This window comes from Emydura macquarii, unplaced genomic scaffold, assembly GCF_026122565.2.
Source record: "Emydura macquarii macquarii isolate MOO-44397 ecotype Brisbane River unplaced genomic scaffold, CSIRO-AGI_Emac_v2 contig_312, whole genome shotgun sequence".
Taxonomy (NCBI): Eukaryota; Metazoa; Chordata; order Testudines; family Chelidae; genus Emydura; species Emydura macquarii.
In genome coordinates this window covers 155,092-181,118 of record NW_027130449.1, presented here as the reverse complement: position 1 = coordinate 181,118, position 26,027 = coordinate 155,092, and the positions used below count along the sequence as shown (strand labels likewise).

The following is a 26,027-nucleotide window of genomic DNA, read 5'->3' as shown; positions in this document are numbered from 1 at the left end:
CAGGGGATCCTGCTCATCAGCTCCATAAGGGAGTCAAAGTCTGCTTTTCTGAAGTTCATGGTCTGTATCCTGCTGTTCTCCTTTCTTCCTTTTGTCAGGATCCTGAACTCGACCATCTCATGGTCACTGCTGCTCAGGTTGCCACCCACTTCTACTTCCCCTACCAAATCTTCCCTGTGTGTGAGCAGCAGGTCAAGAGAAGCACGTCCCCTAGTTGGTTGCTCCAGCACTTGCACCAGGAAGTTGTCCGCAACACTCTCCAAAAACTTCCTGGATTGTCTGTGCTTTCCAGCAGATGTCAGGGTGATTGAAGTCTCCCATGAAAGCCAGGTCCTGTGAACTGGAAACTTCCCTAGTTGACTGAAGAAAGCCTCATCTACCTTGTCCTCCTGGTCTGGTGGTTTATAACAGACACCCACCACGACATCACCTTATTGTTCTTGCTTCTAAGCTTAACCCAGAGACTCTCAACTGGCTTATCTCCAGTTTCATACTGGAGCTCAGAGCAATCATAGTGCTCTCTTACATACAGTGCAATTCCTTCATCCTTTTGCCCCTGTCTGTCTTTCCTGAACACTTTATACCCATCCATGACAGTGCTCCAGTTGTGTGAGTTACCCCACCAAGTCTCGGTAATTCCAATCGTATCATAATTCCTTGACTGTGCCAGGACTTCCAGTTCCTCCTGCTTGTTTCCCAGGCTTCTTGCGTTTGTGTATAGGCACTTGAGATAACTGGCCGATTGCCCTACTTTCTCAGTGCAATTCAGGAGGCCTCCCCTGTTGTACCCTCCTTCTTCTGCTTCCTCCTGATGTCCCACTTCCCCACTTTCCTCTGTGTTTAGATCCCCGTCCCCCATCGAACCTCATTTAAAGCCCTCATATCAATATCATAAATCATATCAAATTTAAATATCATATCAAAATAAATTTAATAATGGGCTATTCAGTCTAGCAGAGAAAGGTGGAACATGATGCAATGGCTGGAATTTGAAGCTAGATAAATTCACCTGGAAATAAGGTGTGAATTTTTAACCAAGAGAGTAATGAACCACTGGAACAATTTACGAAGGGTTGTGGTGGATTCTCCCTCACTGACAATTCTGAAATCCAGATTGGAGTCTTTTCTAAAAGATCTGCCCTAGGGGTTATTGTGGGGCAGTTCTCTGGCCTGTGCTACACAAGGGGTCAGACTAGATGCTCCCAAAGGTCTCTTCTGGTCTTGGAATCTCTGGATAAAACCTCTGCTTTGGCATTTTTAATAATGTTAGAAGACCTTGAACCAACCTTTGATTCTGTTATTAAAGACTCTGTTATTAAAGACACGTAATGTCGTGAAATGGGCTACAAAATGCAATAAAAAACAAGGTATTCAAAAGTTTAACAAATTGAGGGGGAGGGGGCGCCGAAGACATGCCTCACCTGGGGCGCTATTTGGTCTACGGTCTGCCCTGCCTGGTAGCTTAGGGGTTAAGGCATTCAGCTAGGATGTGGGAGATATAGATTCAAATCCTTGATCTGCCTGATTTAGAGAAGGAACTTGAAACCAGGTCTCCCATGCAAGTGCCTGGCTCTTGGGCATTCTGAATGGCACTTTCTGTTTTTTCATAAGAAATAGCTGTCTTCGATTAGGTGCCTCACTCCAGAAGAGGATTCACAATTGGGAATGTGGTTGAACTAGAAAATTTCTTTTAAAAAAAAGAAAGAAATTTGTGTCCACCAGTTCTTAAACTTATGAATTAATGGGACATAAATCTGGTTCTCACTAGGTTTGTGAAACTCCCTTTGAGTCTTCATGTACTGCTGCAGAGTGCTTTCCTAATAACTGTTCTGTCAGCCAGGAAGATTTGAAAAATAATCTTGCAATTATTTTTATCTTGCAATATCTTCAGAGTTGACTAAGTCATGAAGTTGACAGTCCTACATTAGAGTCAGAGAGATACCAAGAATTCATATAGGGACATAATCTGCATAAAATCATTGACTTTTCAACTGAATAAAAATAAGGACATTTAGGAAAATCACCTCTCAAAATATCTTGTCGCTGTTAGACTAAAAGGTGTTTCTGAACTGTTGTAGGCAGCACTGCCGCCGAACCTCACTTATAGACCGATTGCATTACCACTGCTCTCTGAAGCTGCTGCTATAAATAATTAAAGCAGATGTTGTGTTAACTGCTTTTCTTCAATAGTTTCTTGTCCTGCACTACCCCAATACTATATGTTTTAAAGTTCTGAAAACGGATTAAACAATTAATAATTCAAAAGCAGAGATTTTACAACCTGATTTGCAAGACTTTTCTGTGTGTGTGTTAATAAGTTTTTGGGGTTTTTTGGTGGCGGGAGTTCTTACGTTACTGCTTTTGACCTCCGCTTGTGTGAAGAACATAAGAACAGCCTCACTGGGTCAGACCAATGGTCCATCTAGCCCATTATCCTCTCTTCTGACAGTGGCCAGTGCCAGGTGCTTCACAGGGAATGAACAGAACATGCAATTATCAAGTGATCCATCTTCTGTTGTCAACTCCCAGCTTCTTGCAAACAGAGGTTGGGGAACTCAGAGTATGGTTTTGCGTCCCTGACCATCTTGACTAATAGCTATTGATGGACCTATTCTACAGAAACTTATCTAATTCTTTTTTGGACTCTATTGTAGTTTTGACCTTCACAATTTCCCCTGGCAAAGAGTTCCACAGGTTGACTGTGCATTGTGTGAAGAAGTACTTTTGTTTGTTTTAAATCTGCTGTCTATTAATTTCACTGGGTGACTCCTGGGTCTTGTGTTATGTGACGGGATAAAGAACATTTCCTTCTTCACTTTCTCCACCCCAGTCAAGATTTTATGGACCTTTATCATAACCCTCCTTAGTTGTCTCTTTTCCAGCTGAAAAGTCCCAGTCTTTTTAATCTCTCCTCATCTGGAAGCTGTTCCACACCTCCAATCATTTTAGTTGCTCGTCTTTGTACCTTTTCCAGTTCTAATATAACTTTTTTGAGATGGGGTGTCCAGATTTGCACGCAGTAGTCAAGCTGTGGATGTACAATAGCTTTATATAGAGACATTATTATATTTACTGTCTTGTTATATATCCCTTTCCTAATGGTTCCTAACTTTCTGTTAGTTTTTTTTGACTGCCACTGCACATTAAGCAGTTGGTTTCAGAGAACTAGCCACAATGACTCTAAGATCTCTTTCTTGAGTGATAACAGCTAATTTAGATCCCATCACTTTTATATGTAGAGTTGGGATTATGTTTTCCCATGTGCATTACTTTAAATTTATCAACATTGAATTTCATCTGCTATTTTGTTGCCCTGTCACCCAGTTTTGTGAGATCCCTTTGTAACTCTTCGCAATCAGCTTTGGACTTAACTATCTTGAGTAATTTTGTATCGTCTGCAAATTTTGACTAAAAGTCAAAACACTTCAGATGAGAAGGAGCATTTGGGAAAAGGGGAGGGTGAGATGCAAAGAGACGTACAAAATAAGGAGAAAAATAAGCACAAGTGCAATAATGTGAAAATGAAAGTGAGAAACAGAGAGAAGACAAATGAAAAGCAGAGAGGTATAACATTCAGTGTTGCCAGCTCTTGGAGCACTCATGATTTTATTGCGAGTCTCACAATAGTAGGTGTTTTTCATGGAGGTATGTGATTCAATGAGAATCTCAGCATTTTCCCCCCACCTTTTTTTTTTTTTAAGTAAATCCTGGTTGTGGAGAAAACCTTGAAAACATGAACGCTTTAAAAAACTTCTGATTTTTAAACCAGTCTCGTGGATTTTTTGGGGACCTTACTAATGAGTTTTGAAGGCTCAGAGTTGGAAGCACTGTAGAGATTAGCCTCCCTTTTCCCCAAACCCAGGAGTGCTACCACACTTCATCTGCCATCTGGACCCTTTTTTATAAACTTAGGCCCAGTTATCTCAGAGACTACTTCTCCCCTGATATCCCACTGTGACAACTGTGCTCAGCAGGTACATTTTGGCTAGCAGAATGAAGGGTGATACTCACAGGAGCAGGAAACAGGGCATCTTAAGTGAAATTCAGCCCCTCTGGACGTAGGTCTGAGCTAAACCTCCCTACTTTTAGAGCAGCCTGTAGGTTCACCACTTTCTGTTCCTGCTCCCCATTGAGTGCAGGCTGCATTGCAATCATACAGTCATAGCAGTTTGAGGTGAAGAAGACATGTTAGGTCATCCAGTGCGATGCAGGCTTGTTCCGTACAGGCATTTCCCTGTATTTTTTCAATCTGGTTTTAAATATCCCAAGCAATGGGGCCTGCTCCATTTGTGTTCAGCGACTGTTCCATACTGAATCCATTTCACTGATCATCTTCCCTGATGTTGAACCTATATTTCCCTGACCTAATTTCATCCCATTTATCCTAGTTAAACCTCTTGCATATCACTAAGTAATTTCTCTTCCTCCTTAGTGTTAACATCATGCAGATATTTCCAGTCTCTTAACCTGTCTCTTAAAATTTGCCGCTTAGTCATACTATTCCTCTGAGTCATTCTCTAGCCCCTTAGTCTCCATCCATCTCTACAGTGGGTTTCCCCTTCTCTTTTAGGAACTTGGAAGCAGATCAGAATTTTGACCCTGGGCTGAGTTTCAGGGAACCAGTCTCAGAATTGTATTCATTCAAGTGGAGCAAATGGCAAGATTCAGGCCTCCATTTTCAGCATAACCGTTTTACTATTGCAACTCACTGTTGCATATTTCCTGGCAGTAGCCTGTCTCATTTTCTCTGTTCCTGGCTAGTTTCCCAAGGTGTATTAGATGCATTTTTCCAAGATGAGTCTCTTTTAATTATTTTCAACCCATATTTCCAATCTTTCTGATCACTTTATATGATTCTTTTACCCGCTCAGGTGTTTGCAACTCCTCCCAATATTGTATCAGGTGCACTGCTCTGGTCGTCTGTCACAGATTGTTATTTACCATCCCTCGGCTTAGAGAAGTTTGGTCAGCTGTGGTGTAAAGACACAAAGTGTTTGCCCAGTATTTGGGGATGATATAGAGCCAGATGCTTAGCTGATGTAAATTGGTGTAGCTCTGTTGACTTCAATGGGGAGCTGCTGATTTACACCAACTGAAGATCTGACTCCTTTTGGTTGGTGGTAACCATGCTAAAGTGTTATCCAGGTATTACAGTGATGGTTAGTTATAAATACTTACTATAATAACCTTGAAGTGTTGCTTAGAAGAGAAACATTAGCAAGGTGTAAAGAAGTAGCAGGTTGGTGAGATGAGTGCATAGCTTTCCTGGGAATCAACTCTAAAATGCCTGTTGCATTCACGCAACCATACACATGCCCCTGAGTGCTTGTTTTCAATGAGCACTCCATAGCATCACAGACAGTAAAAGTCACTTCTACGGAGTCACTTGTCTTGTCTCTTGGACTGGCCGTGCCCAATGCAGCATCATTAACCTACGCATTCAAAAATCACAATCAAGCCCCCCAAAATCATGAGATTGGCTAAAAATCATAACATTTGAAATAAACAAATAAATAAAATAAATAAAATCAGTTTCTTTTTATTTGCCTCCTGGTTTCTGAGCCTTTAGGGTGCCCTGGGGTTACATTTTCAGGTTTTTCTCCACAGCCATGAGAGCTGGAATCATTTTCTTGTAATGGAAGCTTTGATTCTCACGTATTGACATGACTCCAGCAGACGGGGCATCAAGAACAACATCAAATATTGCAAGACTCATGCTAAAATTGCAAAATTTGGCAGCACTGTCAAACGCCAAGTGTACACAGACCTGTTAAGACTCCAGATTTGGCCAGAAGGCTTCTATTTTCAGGTGCCTTCTGAGGACTTTAAATCTCCTTGAAATATGCAGAGACACTCTCAGCTTCATCTCCATAATGGCTGGAGGTGGGATCTCCAGGGTTATACTTGGAGGTGTGTCTGGAGTGACACTGGGCCATGCTCCAGTCATTTCTCACTAGCTAGAGACACCCACAAGATAGAAGCAGACCTCACCCACCCGAGTAAAGTATTTCAATCAGGCAGTGAGCAGCCAGTTCGGCATTTGGCAGCCTAGCCAGAGCTTATCCCAGCTGATGGCAGGAAGCAACCTGAGCCCCCACCCAGGCAAGGGCAAGCAGCAGCAAGGATCAAGGGCCAGAAACCCCATCACAGCCCTCAGGGGGCCATAACTGTCCAAATCACCTGTCCATCGCAGTTCCTATGCTCCGAAAGGTCCTTCCAGGCTGCAGTTTTTCCAGACTTATGTTCTGCTTATTAGGACATTTGATATTATTCATGTAAATAAGGTGATGCATAGTCATAAAATATGCAAATTAATCCACTAAGCATAAAACCTCCAGAATTGTGAAACTTCAACTTTAGCATGCATGCATACAAGTTTGAAAACTGTCATTACTGTCCTTTTGTGCCTCAGTTTTTCCATCTGTAAAGTGTGGATAATAAAATACCCACCTTTTTAAAGCTTGTTACATCCTCAGATAAAAGTTCTATCTATTGATAATAATATTTTCCTGCATTTAATATGTCACAGTCAATCTTATTACTGAAAAGTCAGTTGTTGTGGTGTTTTACCTGAAATATTGCTGTGTAATTCAGTGATTCCAACTGCAATGTATTAGATTAAAGAGAAGGTTTGATGTTCACATCTCGTAATGAATGAGATGTACTGCGAATGCCAAACAATGTGGGTCTTTTCATGTCAAGTCAGCAGTCATGGTGAAGCAGTGTGATGTCAAATGGCATTTTGACGCCAGCAAGGTACAACGTACAAATGTAATTCTATATATCAGATGTTGTTTTTGTTTTAGGCTCCATAATTATGGACAACCTGCAGTCCCTGTCTTCCGATAATGCTACCATTGCTATGCAGCAGGCCATGATGGCAGCTCACGATGACTCACTTGATGGAACAGAAGATGAGGAAGAGGATGAAATGGAGGAAGAAGAGGAAGAAGAGCTGGAGGAAGATAATGATGAACTCCAGACAACTAATGTCAGTGACCTTGGCTTGGAGCACAGTGACTCACTGGAGTAGCAAAGAATTGAAGGTTCCCTGGTTTAAGGTAGAGCAGATGCCTCCTGGAAAGATGTTTGCCTACCTAAATCAGCAGCCTGAGGAATTTTAGAGGAGCCCTGATCTTTGACATACAAGCCCCCCACATCGCTTTAAAAATTGTGTGTGACAAAATCAAGTAATGATACCCTTACAAAATGTCCCGCTTTCCTGCAATACACTGTGGGTGTGGACAGGAGTGCACATTGAAGAGACCAGTAGAATGTGCAGGGTTATTATTTAAGTGAAGGACATATGTTTACAAGGCACATATTGTGGCCAGTTTTTTTTTTCTTTGTTTTTGATAAGAACAAAAAGTGTTTTTAGGGTAAGCTGTTTCTGTATGAATGAGTCTTTGATGGATGTTATCATGCAATGCCTTTTTTTGACATGCAAGTGAGAGGCAGATCTGTTTTCATTTTCACTGCTTTTATGAAAGATTTATAGATGCAAAAGGATTGATGCTTTTTTTAAAGTGAAAGATTGTAATGAATATAAATATCGAAATGTAGGAAAATCAGCATTTGCAAATTTGCAGAATTTAAAACTGAACATTGAAAGAATTTAGTGCTGGATCCACTTAGACTCCTGATTAGCGCTGATGAAATTAATTTCAACTCTTCAAACTTCCATTTCTTCCTATATCAGAGTGACAAACCCCAGGAAGTACAGAGGGGACACACACATGTTGGTATAAATCAGTCTGATGATTGGGTCCCAGACTGAGCTGAGCAGCCTTTGTAGGAGAACCAAAAACATAGAAACTTTCAATGTCATGTTCTGCTTGTGAGACAGTTAGTGAAATTTCTATGCTGTAGGTGCAATGTCAAATGAACAAGAATGCCCCCTAAGTGATGCCATCTGGGTACCAGTAAATGTTCTGAAGATCACAAATACTCAGAAACTGGTCAAGAAATAATTGGACATTCTTATGTTGTAATGTTTTAATCAAATATAAAACAGGAAATGCTAAATTTGCCTTGTCCATCTGAAACAGACTCAGATTTCAGAACGGAAAAGCAGTCTCATATTCTGCTATGCTATGATGCAAGCCAACTCAGTTTGATCGTCTGTCTCCGGGAATTCATGGGTTTCTGAACTAGGAAAAGGTTCTTGAGCTAGCTGAAGTTGCTATCCAGATGGTGAAATATAAAAATGTCCCTTCTATTAGCTCAACCTTTCATCTGGAATCCCCGCCGGCTCTCCCGCTCCTGGAAAGCATCCTGCCAAGAGATTGACAACCCTAAAACAAAAGCCATCTTGAAATAAGAAATCTATTTAGGCTGTGCAGAGAGTGTGCTTCCCAGTGTAGTTCCACTTCCCAGTGTAGACATACACTTGTTAGCTCTGCTCAAGTTAGTGTGCTAAAAAGAGCAGTGGGGGGGTGGGGGTTGCACGCGTGGTGGCTTGGTCTAGGCACCTTAGTAAGCATCCACCCACAGCTGCTTGGTACATACTCGGGTGGCTAGCCCGAGCTGCCGCCCGAGCTGCCCCAGCTACACTGCTGGTTTTAGCACATTAGCCTGAGTGTGTGTCTACCCACACCTGGAGGTACATTCCCAGGCATGATCTTAAGCATGTTTTATAACAGTAGGGTGGGATCAGATCTATAACAGTTTTGTTCACTGACTGAGGAAAAAGAGATTGTGTGAAGTACTGGCAAAACTAACCACAGACAAGACTTTCCTGAGATCAGAAACATTTGCTGACCTGACTACCATATATTCAAATGCAGTAAACAAATAAGAAGAACCAGATTATTGACGTAATCACAGAAATGGCAACAATTCTCGTAGTCACATAGTAGAAAAGAAATAAAGTCCCCTTCTTAGAAAGTGACTTCACCCCAAAACATCACTTACAATCTCTTCCTCGCTCCATACATCATGGCAGTGAGTGGTAGCACTGAAGATGGCTGTGTTGTCCATACAATTTAATTGAATGAACTTTCAGTCCCTTCGTAAATTGTGCTCAGGAGAACAATTTCCGTGACAAGCCTTGGATGGCAATGTCGTGCAGGCTGAGAGTGACCATTAGCAAAACAACTGGGGACCTTCAAACCACGTTTGAGAAGCAGCCAGCCAGTGAGGCTGAGGAGGGCTTCCTGAAATGAATGTATTCCTGCCTCCCTGCAAAGAGCTGATCTTTAATGTTTGAATGGAAATTTGAGAAAGAAGTAATCTTGTTGATAATCAGTGTTATAGAGCAATATGTTTTGCTTACTTTCCATACCATGATTAGAACAAGTTTCCCTTTTGAAAATGCAATGAAACTACAGCTGTCCATAAAATAAGAATTCCATTCCACACTCAATCAATCAATCGGCATTTCAGAACACAAGCAAACTGAAATTTGCACACGTGAGAGCAACCCCACAAGAGCCAATAGCCCGATGGTTAGGATATTCAGCTAGGGTTTAGAAGAGCCAGGTTCTTGTCCCTGCTCTAATTCAAAGCAGGGACTTGGACCTGTGTCTTGCACATCTTAGGTAAATGCCCTCACCAACAGGTCTCATCCACACTTCAAAATTAGGACAACATAGCTAAGGTATTCCTGGGTTTGAAAAAGTCACTCCCCAGAGTGATGTTGGTATGCTGACCTAACCCCAGTATAGCTGCAGCTAGGTCAGTGAAAGATTTCTTTCATCGTCCTAGCTACTGTCACTCAGAGAGGTGGATTACTTACAGTGATGGAAAAAACCCTTCTGTCCGTAGGAAGTGTCAGGGTCATCGCTGTGCTGCTGTAGCACCTATAGTGTAGACATGGCTTCGGTGTTTCTCACCTGTCGGAGTTGTGCCACTGTGTATAAATAATTCAGTTTTCATTGGACCAGAAAGAGAGACTGTCTCTGCTGCTTGGCTTTCTCTCGCTCTTCCGAGAAATTCCATCCTGGACCTTAGAAACCTTCCCATTGAAATGATGCATTTCGGTGAAAAGTTTTGGTTTTGAAAACTCTGAATTTTCCAATGAAACAAAAAAGTTTTGGCAGAAAATTTCCAACAGCTGAGAGCTGGCATGGCAGCTTTTCTTTTTTGGTTCATATTCTTACTTAAAAATGCACTCACGCAAACACCACCCCAGCACAAAGCATGCTGTGTGCACCCATACCTGTTGGACACAAGTTGTTCGTGCTGGGGCTAATTAACACACACTGAGTTTTGAGACAGAGTTTCAGTGAGTTTAATGTTTTATGATGGAGCTTGGTGCCATTTTTAAGAATTATTTTTCTCTCGCAGTGGTTTTTCCTGTCCCCTGAACTATTGTTTCCAGTCTGCTCCTTCTTTTACCTCTTGAGCAGTTGAGAGGTTTGATTATCTACAATAAGGGTTGAATCCATAATTCCTTGGGAATTTATTGGAATGGCAATGGGCATAAAGGCCTGTTTTCAGTACTGACGTGGCGCGAATGTAATATGTCATTTCATAGAAATTTAATTGTAATTTAGTATTAACTCATGTCCATGTATTATAAAGTGCTACCAGATGAGAGTTTGCAGCTGTATCTTATTGTGAGTTTATTTATATGTTCTTGATAAAGGATTAGGAATAAAGTATAAGAGAAATCTAGGTCAATGAAGGGGACCCAGGGTTCCCCAAAAAGTGAGTTCTCTGGACTTGAGTCCCAATTTTAGCCATGCATCATAGCCACCACCTTAATTGTCTGGTGAGTGTGACTGAAGGACAAGAGCTTTCTGCCTCAGAGAAGGCACTAATTCATTGTTCAGTGAAGCTGCAAATATTCTCAAAATCCAGATGTGCGGTATGTGTCTGGACAACCGGAACAGATTTGCAGGTCTGAATAGTCATTTCAGTTTGTCCAAGAGAGAGTTACGGATCACATTGCTCCTAGTAGGCATGCCATACCTGGGAAGGAGGGCAGGTTTGCACTACCGCTTAAGTCGATATAACTTACATCTCTCAGGGGTGTGAAAAAGACACTCCCCTGAGCAATACAAAGCACAGTCACCTAAGTGCTGTCCACACTGGCTCCATGTCGATGGGAGACGCTCACCCGCTGACATAGCTTGCGCCTCTCATGGCGGTGGAATAATTATGCTGATGGGAGAGCGACAGAGCAGCTGCACAGATATAGAACTTCTAGTGTAGACCTGCCCTGAGAATCCAAAATACTCACAGCTGGATCACAAAGTAAATGGATTTCTAAATAAAATAAAATAAAAAATGCCGGGATTGCTTTGTACATCACCTCAGACTAATTCATTGTGCTTTTTCCTGCTTTAACCATTTACTGTTATCGTCTTGGCTTTCTATTTGAGGCTTCCATGCGGGCAGAACTAATTAGCAGCTCCATGGCTCTTCCAACACATGTAGGTTGTTCCTTTCAGAGAAGAGGTTTATGGCACCAGAATATCCCCGTGTAGTTCCAGTCCTCCTTGCTATTCAGCAGGATCCATCCTTCTGCATTAACAGGGCACCGCAGTCCCTCAAGGGACTTGAGAGTAAGAAGGTTTCACTGGAGTTACAGAGCAGAACTTTTCCAGACCAAGGTTAAGATGTTCTGTCTCTCCTCCCACTGGGTTTCTTTCCTGTCAGCCAGATCTGGGACTCATCCAAAGCTTCCCCTGCCTGGGGCAGGGATGAGAACCTCTGCCAACTTGGGATCTGTGCTGGGACCTGGGTCACAACACCAGCCCTGAGACAGACCTTGTGTGCTACAGCTCTTTTCTACCAAAACTGCCAGTGCTCGTGGGCTGAAGCCATGCCTCTCTTCCCACCAAACTCCACAATATTAGAGGAAACTGCAGGAGAAGCAGCTCTGCAGTGCTCGTGGAGCTACATGCCAAAGCCGTTTTTCCAATGGCTAGTCTAGTGCCTCTCCGTGCCTTTGTTCTCCTCCTGCAGGAGCTGAGCAAAAAAAACCTCACAGCACTAAAGTCCTTTTAGCGTTGCAGTAAGGAGTGGATGGAGGAGGCCTTCAAGCTTCCCCTTACCTCCATAAAGGCGAGGAGCCATAAGGAAAACCTCGTCTTCCTCTCGCTACCAGAGGGAACTTCCAAGCCAGACCTTCTAGAAAACTCCTTCTTTCTCCCACCCTACCCTTCCCCTACATGTGCAGACAGCAGTGATCATGCCAACCATGCTGAACATTCTGGACAAACAAGTCTTGCCAGTTTGCTACAGAGAAAGGATTTCCAATACCTGACTTGACTGGCCCCTCATACCAATGTGTTAAACTCAAAGAGCTATGGAAGCCGGCTGACCATCAAGGATTTAAGTCAGAGGTACCCTATTTTAATTAGGAAATGCAGCTGTCATAACTTGCATCAGCAAACAGGCTGGGACACAGAGCAAGAATCTGTTGAAGAAAAAGTTAATCTGGTGAATCTGATGGTCGGGGCAGAATCCAGTCGGGATGTATCAGTTGGAAACGAAAGAGGAAGAGAAAGATCTGGATATACTGCTTGATCACAGGATAGATAACTATGACCTGCTAATGTGATGTGGCCGTGAAAAAAGCTAATGGAATCTGAGGATGCATCAGGTGAGGTATTTCCAGGAGCGATAGGGAGGTGTTAGTACCATTATACAAGGCAGTGGTGAGATCTCATCTGGAATACTGTGTGCAGTTCTGATCTGCCATGTTTAAGAAAGATGAATTCAAGCAGAGAAGGGCTATTAGGATGCTCAGAGGAATGGCGAACCTACCTTATGAGAGGAGACTTAAGGAGCTTGGCTTGTTTAGCCTAACAAAATGAAGGATGAAATGAGCTATGATTGCTCTCTATAAATACATCAGAGGGATAAACCCCAGGGAGGCAGAGGAGTTATTTAAGTTACAGGTTAATGTTGCCACAAGAACAAATGGATATAAACTGGCCGTCAATAAGTTTAGGTTTGAAATTAGACAAAGCTTTCTAACCATCAGAGGCGTGAAGTTCTGGAACAGCCTGTCAAGGGCAACAGTGGGGGGTAAAACATCTAACTGGCTTCGAGACTGAGCTTGATAAGTTTATCTTAGCATGTTTATATTATGAGTTTATATTGGCAAATTAGTTTATATCAAATAAGTCTCTCCAATGGCTGAGGCAGGAGCTGGAGGGCTCTGGTTATTACAGAGAATTCGTTCCCAGATATATGGCTGGTGGGTCTTGCCAACATGCTCAGGGTCTAACTGATCACCATATTTGGGGTCGGGAAGGAATTTCCTCCTGGGTCAGATTGGCAGAGACCCTGGGGAGTCTTCACCTTCCTCTGCAGCGTGGGGCACCTTTAAACTAGTGTAAATGATGAATTCTCTGTAACGTGAAGTCTTTAAACCATTATCTGAGAACTTCAGCCAGAGGTTGTGGGTCTATTACAGGAGTGGGTGGGTGAAGTTCTGTGGCCTGCAATGTGCAGGAGGTCAGACTAGATGATCATGATGGTCCCTTCTGGCCTTAAAGTCTGTGAGATCCAACTGGTAGGAACCATTAACCCCTCAGCTGCCTCACCCCAGAAAATAGCACCACAGACAATGAGTGTTCGGACAGATCTTTCAATATTGGAGACTGTACAAATGGAGCATCTACTTCTCTGCTGGAGAATCTACTTCTCTGCAGTAGGTTCGAAGAGCTAGGAGCATGGCTGGTGGATGTCTTCCATCCTTTCCCAATCATTTCATTCAGGGTGGACAAAAATCATGATTTTTTAAAAAATTAAAATTGATTATTTTATTTAAATCAGTTTTAATTAAAAATCAGACTTTTAATTTACATATTGCTAATTCTTCCCATTTATAGTCTTCAATTGCTAAAGTGGATGTGTTGTACTTGTTTCTTTAATAGTTTCCTAACTGCTAGTCGAATTTTAGATTTTACGTGGAAATTTTTTCTACCAACAATTTTCACACAAAAAATGCTAAACTGTGCTGAAAAAGATACGTCTAAGGCCTTGTTAACATCCTCACCATGGAGACAACACAAACATAAAAGTAATAAGCAAATTGCCTGTACTATATTTACACCTGCCACCACTTTCTGAGGTACTATCATTGCAAGAAGGATGAAATACTTTGACTAGTCTTTTCACTTCTAACAAAGTTTGCCGCGTGATGTAAATGGGGTTTGTGCACCTTGGTCACTTAAGTGCTTTTGAAAATCCCACCCTTGGGTACCTAAATATGTGTTTGGGAGCTTAATTGGAGGCTCCTATTTTCGAAAAGTTTGGCCTAAGTGTATAAAAATGGTTGCAACAATTTTGTTAATGTATCAAAAGTCTAAATCCCCTTTTATTGTTAACGCTGAGGCAGATTTTTTAATTGAAGTGATTTTTATGCCACTAAGAGAAACGTTTGTAATAAAAATAAAAGTTCAGCCTGTGGCGCTGCAAACACTTATGCACATGCTTGACAGTCAGTATGACGAGCCCCAAAGAACTGAATTTGCCTGTTTGTGTGAGGAAAGTAGTGCTCCTGTTTATGTGTTTGATGCGTAGGGACCTTAATTTTCGTATTTTCAAATTTTTTCTGTTGCAAGACACCCTGGGCCTAGAAGTTGAGGAATTTAAAACCCAGTATTTTTAATTTAGTTCACTATAGATTTTTAATTCTAAATTGAAATAGCAAAATTTTTCAAATGACTTTTGCAAAGCCCCAGCACGATGACTCATTCTGCTAGTCTCCCATTCATTCTCCCCATACCATAGTCCATCTAAGCTTCTCTCTCATGTTAACAGTTTAGTCCTTGAAATGTTCACATTGTAGCCTTTTAGCCCCTATGGTAAAATTGTTTGGGCTCCCAGCAAGCCACTAACTGATCCTAATTTTTTTCCAATAGGAGGTGGAGAAATAGCTGAACTTAATCACTCAAAAGACATACCTATCTCTCTGGTGCAGTTAGAGAGGAGATGGAAGCTTTCATATAGGATCTTATTTCTTACGTGTTAAACTCCTAGCACAGTTAAGATGACAGTTTTATATGGAGCAAGAAACTGGTTGTATCTTGAAAACTCAGCTTTGTGTTAGAAGCTTTGCCATTCACTCTTTATATCCCTGAAGGCACCTCCTTTTTTGATAGTGGTAGAGGTAGCTATAGATTTTGCTCACAGGCAGGGAGAGTTAGCTGATTTATCCTGTAGTTACTGCGTCTTAGTTTTTTTCTCCGGGCAAAGTTAATCTAAGAATGGTCCCAATTTCATCACCACAGAAGATCTTCAGATTCTAGTGAATTCAATTTCCCTGCTCTTACCTGCCTCTTCTTCCATCTCCTTCATCCTCCCACAAATAATTTGTAGCATTCTCGTGATGAAGTTAGGCCACTAAAATAGCATGTTCATAGGACTCAGGTCAGAATCCCTTTTTTGTGTTCTTTAGCGGTCCCCAGCAAGGTTGGAAAATGTCTTGATGCTGTACAACCAAGTGGAGCTATGACTGCATCAGAGGCATGTATGACTGGGAGCCTGCCCCACTTAGGAAACAGGGCTCCTTCAGCAAGAGCTATGGTAGCTTTGCAGACTGACTCTGCTTCATTACTGGATATTTGCCAAGTAGTCATCTGGCATTCAGCTAATGCATGTACAGACACCACCCCGGGGAGCCCACAACAGGCTCAGGAGCATCAGAACGAAGTGGGCCAGCTGCTCTGCCCTGAAGATGAAAGTTTCGCTGTTACACTGAGTCCTGTGGTGCCAGGTCAGGGAAATCTCAAGCATAGAGAAAACATTGCTCCTTACCTGCTCATTGCATTCCTGTCAGTGACGCCCACCCAATGCTGCTGTGAGGAGTTCTAGCAGGTCAATCGGGGGTATTTTTTGTTATATTGGGTTAAATTTAAAAAGTCAGTTTTTCATTTAGCTAAGGGAGAATCCACTAGCTACTCAGGGGTCAGGGGAAAGCTGTCACTGGCAGAAGAAGTGTCACTCTGGGGGTAGTAGCTCTCATTGGGGGATCGAGCTGTCACTCTGGAGGAGGAGGTGTCACTGACGGAGTGAGGGGCTGCCCTTTCCTGGACCGTACTTGTAATAGGCTCTTAAGTCTCCAGGAGGTGTCAACCCAACATGTTTCACTGGCACCTAAATTTACTTTATAAAAATCATAAGTGTCTTGCCATGGTACAGCATTAATTGCAAACCAGGAATATATTTTGCAGGAGCTGATGTAACATTTCACTTGTCTTAGCCTCATAGTTTCAACTGGCAACAGACTGTTCTAGAAAGCCTTCTGTCTTCGGATGAGAGAATACAGTGAATTTACTGGATGTTTCATCAGTCAGATGCTTTTGTCTAGAAAATAATATCAGCTGTTCTAATGAAATAAGACCTGTGGGTTTTCAATATTGTGAGACTCATCTAAAAGCTAGAAGACATAGAACTTCTCCGCCATATTTGGTGCTTTCACAATGGTGCTGGATTAACTCCTGTAGAGGCTGAATGATGTTTCAGGTATAGCCAGTACATGGATTTGTGTGCTATAACCGGATATATGCCTCCGTATGCTTGGTATGTTGTAATGTTGCACACATCAGAACAATTGCTGAAAGAAAATGTGCATGTTTTGGAAGCGATGAAGGGGGTGAAGCATTACCCAAGCTGTTCGCAGCAAGCACTAAAGAATGAGTTAGGTATTAGTTCTCTTTTTTAACTCGGACTCAGGTTTAATATTAGACACCTGGAGACCTGGCTGCTCAAATGTGACAGATTTACGCATGGTAAACAGATTTGTTGGGATCTACATACACTGTCAGTGAGTCCCGTGCTGGGAATATTATGGACCATATTGCAGCACCTGCTCACCCTTTCATCAGTCATAATTCCTACTGATGGCAAAGGGTATTTTGCCCTGTGTGAAGGTTTCAATACTGGGCCTTGTGTGTATAATTAACACATGCAGGGGGCAAAAAGCAATCCCTACTGTTTCACGTTGTTCACCTATTGCATGCTGCTTATTTACTCTTTGAGATACTTGTAAATAATACATGTGAAATTCAACTGTTACTATAAAATGGGTCAGAATTATCACACTGTATCCAAACCCCTTGCCAAACTAGGGAATTGAGGTTTGGATCTGATCTCGCCCTTCATAGCTCCAACCAGTCTCTAAGGACAGCATCTCTCATTGTATAATAGCTTTCTGCACGGCGATTCCTGCATGAGGCTAATTCCTTCACTTGTCAGCTATGAGCATCTGTGCTTGCAGCAGGTAGGTTCTGCAAGAGGCTGTAGAATAGTAGCAGAGCCATCCTGCAGTCAGAACTGCAGCAGTAGCTCTGATTGCTCCTGTGTCCCTTTTTCTACAAGGAACAATGGCCAGTGCATCTATGTAGTGTGAATCCAATGACCTTGGTCTGCCCCTGCCAGCCCCTAAGCTCCATTGCATAGGAAGATGCAACGAGCACCTATGGAGCTGGGCTACATAGCATATTGCAGGCTTCTCAAATCCTACCCCCACTCCCTGAAGACCTCCCTGGAAGAGGAGAAAGGATTGCCCCCTTGAATTGTCTGAAGTCAGGATTGTATATCTGTTATCCAGATCTGGTAACCACTTGGATTACAAAATATTAGGTGAGACAAAGTGGGCGAGGTAATATCTTTTATTGGACTAACCTCTGTTGCTGAGAGGACATACTTTCAAGCTTCACAGAGCTCTTCTGCAGATCAGGTCTGAAGAAGGAAGTTTGAAGAAGCTTGAAAGTTTGTCCCTTCCGTGAACAGAAGTTGATCCAATACAAGATCTTATCTCACCCACCTTGTCTCTCTCATATCCTGGGACCAACACGGCAACAACAACCCTGCATTCCAAATATTGGGATGCACTTTGGACATAGTAGGCAACTGGCTCACTGACTGCAAAGAGATGCAGACAGACTTTAGTAGAAAGCTGCTGAGTAATATTTATGGAGAGTTATTTTTTTGAAGAACATCTCCCCAGGAGTAGATTTTGTACGTCATGTTGTGTCTCCTGTGAGTTTTGGAAGTCAGATGCCATAGTCTCTTTCATTTTGTCCATTCACTGTCAGGAGAAGTACCGAGGCATCTCCTTCAATTCAGTCCAGTTCTGTTATCTACGTTTTTTGCCAGATTGATTTGAAAATCAGTGCCAGTGAATATTCTTTCTTCCCGATGACTCCTTGCCTAGAGCTATAGAAGTATGCAACCCAGTTGTCCCAGGGTACTGTAGCTGAGGGACAATGCAGCATAGGGGTTTATAATAATTTCTGACACACTGTCAAAAAATCACTAGACTCCTTGTTTTGAAACCTGGTTTCTAAGAAGCCAACTCCTGATCCATTTCAAGTCAATGGAAGCTTTGCCATGCTGCCCATACATAAGAAGGGTGAGAATCACCCCTATGCAGAGAGACTGCACAAAGTACAAAGCCTATACTGAAGGCTTAAGTGGAACATAAGTGAAGTATAGGGTAGGAAGGATAGTCTAGCGGATAGGGCACTAGCCTGGGATTCAAGACATCCTACTTCCAACAATGGGCTTCTTGTCTGACCTCAGCAAGTCACTGAATCATCTCAGTTTGCTATCTATAAAATAGGGGGGGAGAAGGCTTCCCTACCTCCCAGAGGTGTTGTATGCCAAAATCCATGTTATGAAGCAATCAGATACTAGGGTGATATGGCTAGATAATAAATATAGTCCTTGTCTTGTTCACTTGCATAGGGATGAATTTCACCCTAAAAGATTATTCATATTTTCCACGGTATGACAGCACTGATGGGCCACCAGATTCTGTCAAAAAACCAAAGTTCTAAAGAAGTGAGAGAAAAATCAGGCCCATGTTTTTATTTCCGCGGCTAGTATGCTTTATTTTAGATCAGATTCATAATGATTATGACATTTCCTGGAGTCTTGTACAAACACAGTTTGTTTTATTACTCCCAATGAGACTTGAGTTGCTTGATTTTTTTTTTTTTAATTTATCTGCCAAAACCTGAGAAAGAGGTGTCAAAGATGCTGCTAAAAATGATGAACATGCAGAATACGACCAACTCCTTGGATGCCTTTGCACTATTCATGATGTGGGTGGCAAAAAGTCAGGAGAAAAATAACCAAAAATATCTAAATATTCAATGCACTGATCAGCTGCTTTGTGCAACAGCAACTGCAAAAGATGGTGATTAGTGCAGATTGTCAGTAACAGTCAGCAACATCTCCATGTGCAGAGAATTGGGTCATGGCTTCATTTTATGGTTATGTAAATTTGCCACCTTTGAATGTAAAAACATTTTTGAATGGTTTGTGTGCATGTCCCTTTTGGGATTTTCAGATAGCAATTATCAAAATGCCAGCCAGCTCCTTTGCTGACAATTTGCATATTCTCTGCTGTGCTCCTTGAAGCCAGTATGAATATGCATGAGAGCTTCTGTGGGAATGCGAAGATCTTCAGTATGTGTTGTAGCAAACATGACGTCTTTATATTTAAATAGACTTTAATAAAAATAACCAATCTTTTATTAGTACATCTATGTTTTTGTTCATATTATACAGAAAGTGGAAGAGAACGGATTACATTTAGATACAATCTAATACTGGCATCAAAAAGAAAAGCTAATGAGCATCCTCTCTCCTCCTCAGGGAGGTAAACAATCAGAACCCATAAAAAATGTGAACAGTCTTTCTCCAAGAGCAGCATTTAATTACTCTTTTATCAGCTTGCATACTGAGCACTAGAGGCTACTGCTTCTGCCTGCTGAACCATCAGCCTCTTCAGTATGTTAAAATTGGAACAGGTTTAATCTCTGTTTGGATGCAATGAGAAAAGTTTAGCAGTTTTTGCTAATTTAAAGCTTCTTCTATAAATCTTTAATTTGTTGTGCAGTAGAAGGATATTCACCGATGGAATTACAAGATTCTTGGTATTTGCTGGGTCAAAGTTCTATTTAACCCAGTTAGGAAACAGCTGATTGAAGAAGAAATAATACAGCTATCTCACTCACTTGCTTTCGGGCTGCTTCTAAGACCTGCCACCATGAACAGTTTTCTAACATACTAGACAAGGGTGGTAATTTTTTCACACCTTATTACTAAAAAAAAGTTGTATTTTTGTACAAATAGTGATATGTGATATAGTGCAGAGAAAAGGGTTGTGTTTGTGAGTTCAGTACTTTCTTCTTCTGGAGTTTCAAGTTTGTCTCCATTTCTTGTCACTGTAAAAAAGAAAAGTTTAATTCTGAGAAAAATTTACTCTTCGTTGTCAATTTGTTTAACATTCATGCAAATAAAGACTGTTTGTTTTTTTAAATGAAAGCTACAAATGTGAGACTTTTCTTAGACTCCAGGATGGATGGTAACTGGCGGGGAACATAAATTCTTCACCCTGAATGCGTCCAAATCACATTCAAAATAGAAAAGCTAAGGAAACTCTCTAGGATCCAAGGACCCACAGAGCAAAGAGACTGTTTTCCATTTCTGAGTAGCAACTAAGATCCTGCAAGAAGTGATGCACCTGCTTGAAATCAACTCACATTAGTAAAGTTAAGCATGTGCTTGCAGGCTGAGGTCCTACATGCCTGATGCAGATACTGTTCTCAGTGTGACTGAGGGCCAAAAGGAAAGCAGCGAATCTCACACACGTTCTTTACAAACACATGTATTCCAATCTAGTGGAAAGTTGTGTGCAGATGTCACCATTAAGTTGGGACTTTGTCATAACAGTTTTTATTGCCCCCATTTTCAATGCCGTTTGCGCAAGACTTGGTACAGGAAGCGAGCAGCGAGTAAAAGTGGTTTTATGTCAGCTGGTGTCTTCTGAGATTCTGTGAAATTCAGAGCAATCTCCGGGCTGCTATAACTTACACATGGCTGCCTGTATCCCCAAGAAATTGATCTGTCATTCAAAAGCCCCACTGTGCATCAGCAATACATTCATGATGCCCTCTACCCGACTGTATTCTTGAAATTCCCCCTACACCAAGAGGCAAAAAGGGACAATGAAGTAGAGCCATAAAACCAGTTCTGTACCACTCTGGGATTTTCCCTAGCTCAGCAAAATTCCCCAGAGGCTAGTTTTACCAATTTAACTGCTCGCTACATTTCTGGAGCTGCACAATTAGAAAACAGACAGTCAGGCCCATTGAGTGGTCATGGAAATCTCATCATTACAGGATATTTCCCCCAAATGATCTGTATTGTTCTATATCTGTGCAAATAACTAGAAGAGCCCATGTGCTGTGAGCGGAAGGAGGAGCTCTGAGCACAGAAATGGTCATTGTGAAGCTTCCATACAGCTTTGTGAATTAAAACAAAATAGCCTTTTCATCGTCTCCTGAGCAATGGGTGAGGGAACCTATGGCTGTCCCTCCGAGGCCGGAGTCCAAGTGTCTGTCTTTTTGTGTCTTGACAACAGTGTTTCTAGACTTCTGCTGACTGATCGCTTCTTTGTAGCTGGGGTTGTCGCTCTGCATCCCTTGATGAAGCATGCATTGCTATCACCAATAAGTTGGTGAAAAAAACTCAATCAAACACAATCTAAGTTAATGCAAAGCATGCGAAATTTATTCCAAAAGAAGAGTGTCCATGCGCCAAACTGACAAAAGGTGTGACTTAAAACCAGAAAGGTGAATAGATCCACCCAATGCCACACAATGAGTCAGTACAGAGCCAGTAATAGACCTTAGCACAAGGGCTGCCTGACTCCCTGCACTGCCTCCACCAGACCACATTGCTTTGCAAGTGAGACTGAATTTGGTGATCTTGGACTCACAAGTGCAAGTGGGTCACAAAACAGGATGGTTTAATTACCTAAAATATCCTGGTGCCACCATTCCAAAGTCTTGGCTTAGCTAGCTTGTCTGGACACTTGCTGGAGCAAGAGGACTTAACAATTAAAGACGTTAAGGACATTACTGGGAAGCTAAAATATTTCTTTGCATCAGTCTTCACTACAGAGGATGTTGGGGATACCTACCTCAGCTCTGCTTTTTTCTAGCAATAGCAGGGAGGCATTGGCATAGATGTAGGTGTGAGACAAACAGCAGCTAACAAATTGATACATTAAAAAGCAATAAGATACCAGTCCAGCCGAGTCCTGGAGGAGTTTAAGTCTGAAGTAGCTGAGCAGCTAGTGAATATATGTAATATCTCATTATAATCAACTGTTATTCTGGAGGTAGCAAATATTGTACCCATATTGCAAAAAGGCTCTAAGGGTGATCCAGGTAATTGTAGACCAATAAGCCTTACTTCTGTAAATGCTAAATTGGTCAAACTGATAATTAAAAATGGAATAATAAAACACCTGGAAGATCATGATACAATCATGATGTTCAGAGAGTAGTTATCAAACTGGAAGGATTATATCTAGTGGGGTCGTGCAGCTGTCAGTCCTGGGTCTGGTACTAATCAATATCTTCATTAATGACTTGGATAATGGGAAGGAGAGAATGCTTATAAAGTTTGTGACTGACACCAAGTTGAGAGGGGCTGCAAGCACTTTGGATGACAGGATTAGAATTCAAAATGAACTTGACAATTTAGAGAATTGGCCTGAAAGCAACAAGATGCAATTCACTAAAGATAAGTGCAAAGAACTACTTACGAAAGAAAAATCTAATGCACAAATGCAAAATGGGGAATAATTGACTAGAAGATAGTACTGCTGAAGAGGATCTTGGGGTTACACTGGATTGCAATTTGAGTATCAGCTAACAATGTGATGCAGTTGCAAAAAAAAGGGCATTATCATTCTGGAGTGTATTAAAAAGAGTGTCATATGTAAGACATGTGAGGTAATTGTCCCCCCTCTACTCAGCACTGGTGAGGCCTTTAGCAAAAACTTTCTAAAAGACAGTTAAGCTCTGGAATAGGCTTCCAAGGAAGGTTCCCCACCACAGGAGGTTTTTAAGAACAAGTTGGACAGACATCTGTCAGGAATGGCATGGGTGTACTTGGTCCTGCCTCAGTACAGGAGTGGGACTAGATGACCGCTTGAGGTCACTTCCAACCCTACATTTCTATTATTCTAGTTCTGTGATTCTAAGATAAGGTCTAAGCAGCATGTATTCTGAAAAGCAAAACCGTGACTCACTGATCCATTAACATTCTTTGAATATGTCATAAAAATAATGAATAAAGGAGAATTGGTTGTGACAAACGTTATTTAGGATTTCTGAAAGGCTTTTGATAAATGGCTACTAAAGAAATTAAGTATTCATGAGGTAAGAGGGAAAGTATTGTCATGGATCAGAAAAGGGCTAATAGACATAGGGAAAAAAGTGGTTATAAATGGTCAGTTTTCAGCATGACAAAACCCTTAAGGTGGCATACCACGAAGTTCCCTACTAAGATTGGCGTTGTTTATTAACAATCTGTGAAGATGGGGGAAGAAGGAGGAGCAACCTTTGCAGGTGACACAACAGTTATTTAAGTTAGTCAAGTCCGGAGAAGACTGAGAGGTTCTTCAAAATGACCATACCAGGCTAGGTGAGTGAGCAACACAATGGCAGATAAAATTCAATGTTACTAAATGCAAAATCATGTTCACTGGAGGGAAGAATCTGAACTACGCACATACCTTGTGAGCTAACTGAGTTAACGGCATCAACTCAGGGAAGGGATCTAAGCACTGCTGTGCACAGTTTAGTGGAGACCTCTGATCAATGTCCAGGTGTGGTCAAAAAATTAAACAAGATGATTTTATAAGAAAATATTAGAATGTCATTATATACACTGGTATAATAACCTCACCTGGATACTGTGTGCATTATTGGTCATCCCATCTCAAAAACACTTGCAGAAAGTAGCTGATTTCAGGGAGCTGAGAAGCAGGCTGAAGAAGATTGTCCAAACGATATTATCTGAGATCCATCCTGTCCCATGAGCAAAGGAAAACAGATGGCAGAAGATTCTGGATGTGAACCACTGGCTAGGTAAGTGGTGGAGGGTTTGGTTCTGTGGAACATTCATCTATCTTCTATGGGGACAAAGGGCTTATAATTTGGATGGCGTCCTTATCAGTAGAAGGGGGCAAATCATCTCAGGACAGACTAGCTAGAGTAGTCAGGAAGGCGTTAAACTAATAGCAAAAGGGGAGGATAATATCCAGCCTCACTTTGTTGATGGCCAGTTTATATCCATTTGGTCTTGTGGCAAATTTAGCTTAAACAGTTCTTCACCCTCCCTGCTATTTACACTGATAGAGAGCAATCATATCCCCTGGCAGCCTTCTTTTTACCAGATTAAACAAGCCAAGTTCTTCTAGACCCTTCTCATAAGATAGGCCCTCCAGTCCCCTGAGCATCCTAGTAGCTCTTCTCTGGTGGGATGATTCACATGTCTGGAATATTAAAATCAATGGTTATAACCTGTTTAGGAAGGATTGAGTGAGCGAAAGGGGATGGGCAGTGGCACTTTATGTCAAAAATGGCATCACCTCTCTCCGAGTTGCTGAGAACTCAGAAGAAAATGATCTTGAAGGATCAATGTCCTACCAGATAAAGCACAATATGGAGTATTAGTTGGTGTCTGCTACCAACCAACAAATCACACCTGGGAACAGGATGACTGGCCCCTGAAGCACCGATCTATAATATGTAGAAGAAAAGCTGCATGATCATGTGGGGAGTTCAGCCTGAGTGACAGATGCTGGAGGTCTCATGCTGCCAGTGCTAGCACATCCTTGGAATTTCTAAATAACTATAGATGACAGTTTCCTAATTCAAAACATGTTGAATCCAACCTGGGGGAATTCTGTATTACACCTCGTCCTGATAAAGAAAGAGGAACTGATCACAGATCTAAAAATGAATGGTATCTTAGGTACAACGGATCATGACTTGATCACATGTATAATGTACAAACAGAATTAAGTCCAGACTAGTGATGTATATACTTGGTGCTTTAAAAGGGCCAATTTTCACAAAGCTGAAACAATTATGATGAAAGAATTTAATCAGAAAAATGTGAATGATAATTGAGGATTGTTTTAGAATACTTTACTAAGTACTCCAAATGCCACATTCGAGGAATTCTGGCCTCCACAGCCTGACAACTTCTGGTTGGCAGAGACAAATAGAAGCACTGAGTAACCTTGCAGATGTCTGTTTCTGCATCCCACAGCACATAATAAGATAAAATACATAACATTGCAGCTGCACATAGTAATGGTGATAGCAATAACAAGTTATCCTTGAACATCTGGGGGTACATTTTTCCACTACCGAGGGGCATATTTTCTCACTGCCTCTCCTATCACCAGATGTTTTGACAACTCCAATTATCATGGGGGAGAATGGAATGTAATCAGGGATGATAACCTGATGTAGGTAATAGAAGATGTAATAATTAATAGCAAGGTAATGAGGTGAAAATTGTGTATAGAAAGATATAAAAAGTCACCACTTAGACAAAGGGGCACAGTCTATCAACACCTGATTCCACAGAAGATGCTGCCCATCAGACCAGAGAATCTATTAACTTCCCAGTGCGGTCCCCGAAGGAAGCCATTCCTGTATACAGCTTTTTCAGTGACTGCCTGGCTCTCCAGGTTTAGTGAGTATAATAATATATTGTAGTTATTTTTAGGCTTTATACTTAACTAGTATATTTATAGAAAACCTTGCACACTAAACCTTATTGATCTGCAAATTGGGCGTACCGTGTCTCACTGGTATCCACACTGATCACTAAGCATCCAGTACCAACACTCCCCTGTTCAGCCAGCTGAAAGGGAGGGCACTTTATTTGCATGGGCTCTGTATTTGCATGAGTACAACTAGGTGCTCAGCATGACTGCACTGTATCTGCATAAGCACACCTAGGTGCTGAGCATGATGGGAAATGATCAGTCTAGCTGGTATTGGGTTACAAATCACTTCAGTGTTAATTGCAGGGTAATGAAATGTTGTCCTCCGATTGGATGAACAAATGGCAGCAGAGCTGTGCTTAGCCTGTTCTGAAGAAAGATTCATCTGAACAGAACTCAACAAAGGAAGCATTCAAATGCTCTAGCACTGTAAGGGAACAAGGAGTGTGTGGAGTGGTCCTCTTACTGAGGTTGCAACAGCCCTGATTAAGGGTTGTTCTCAGGCAGAGCT

The 26,027-nt window shown here is 41.7% G+C and overlaps 1 protein-coding gene across 1 annotated transcript in view; it reads left to right on the top strand.

The window, feature by feature from the left end:
* PKNOX2 (PBX/knotted 1 homeobox 2) overlaps positions 1 to 7,120 on the top strand; it is a 475,675-nt gene extending 468,555 nt beyond the window's left edge. Inside the window, exon 12 of the mRNA XM_067563088.1 lies at positions 6,807 to 7,120. Coding sequence (XP_067419189.1) covers positions 6,807 to 7,033 — 227 coding nt within the window. The 3' untranslated portion in view covers positions 7,034 to 7,120. The remainder of the gene's footprint in view (positions 1 to 6,806) is intronic.
* The last annotated feature ends 18,907 nt before the right edge of the window (positions 7,121 to 26,027 follow it).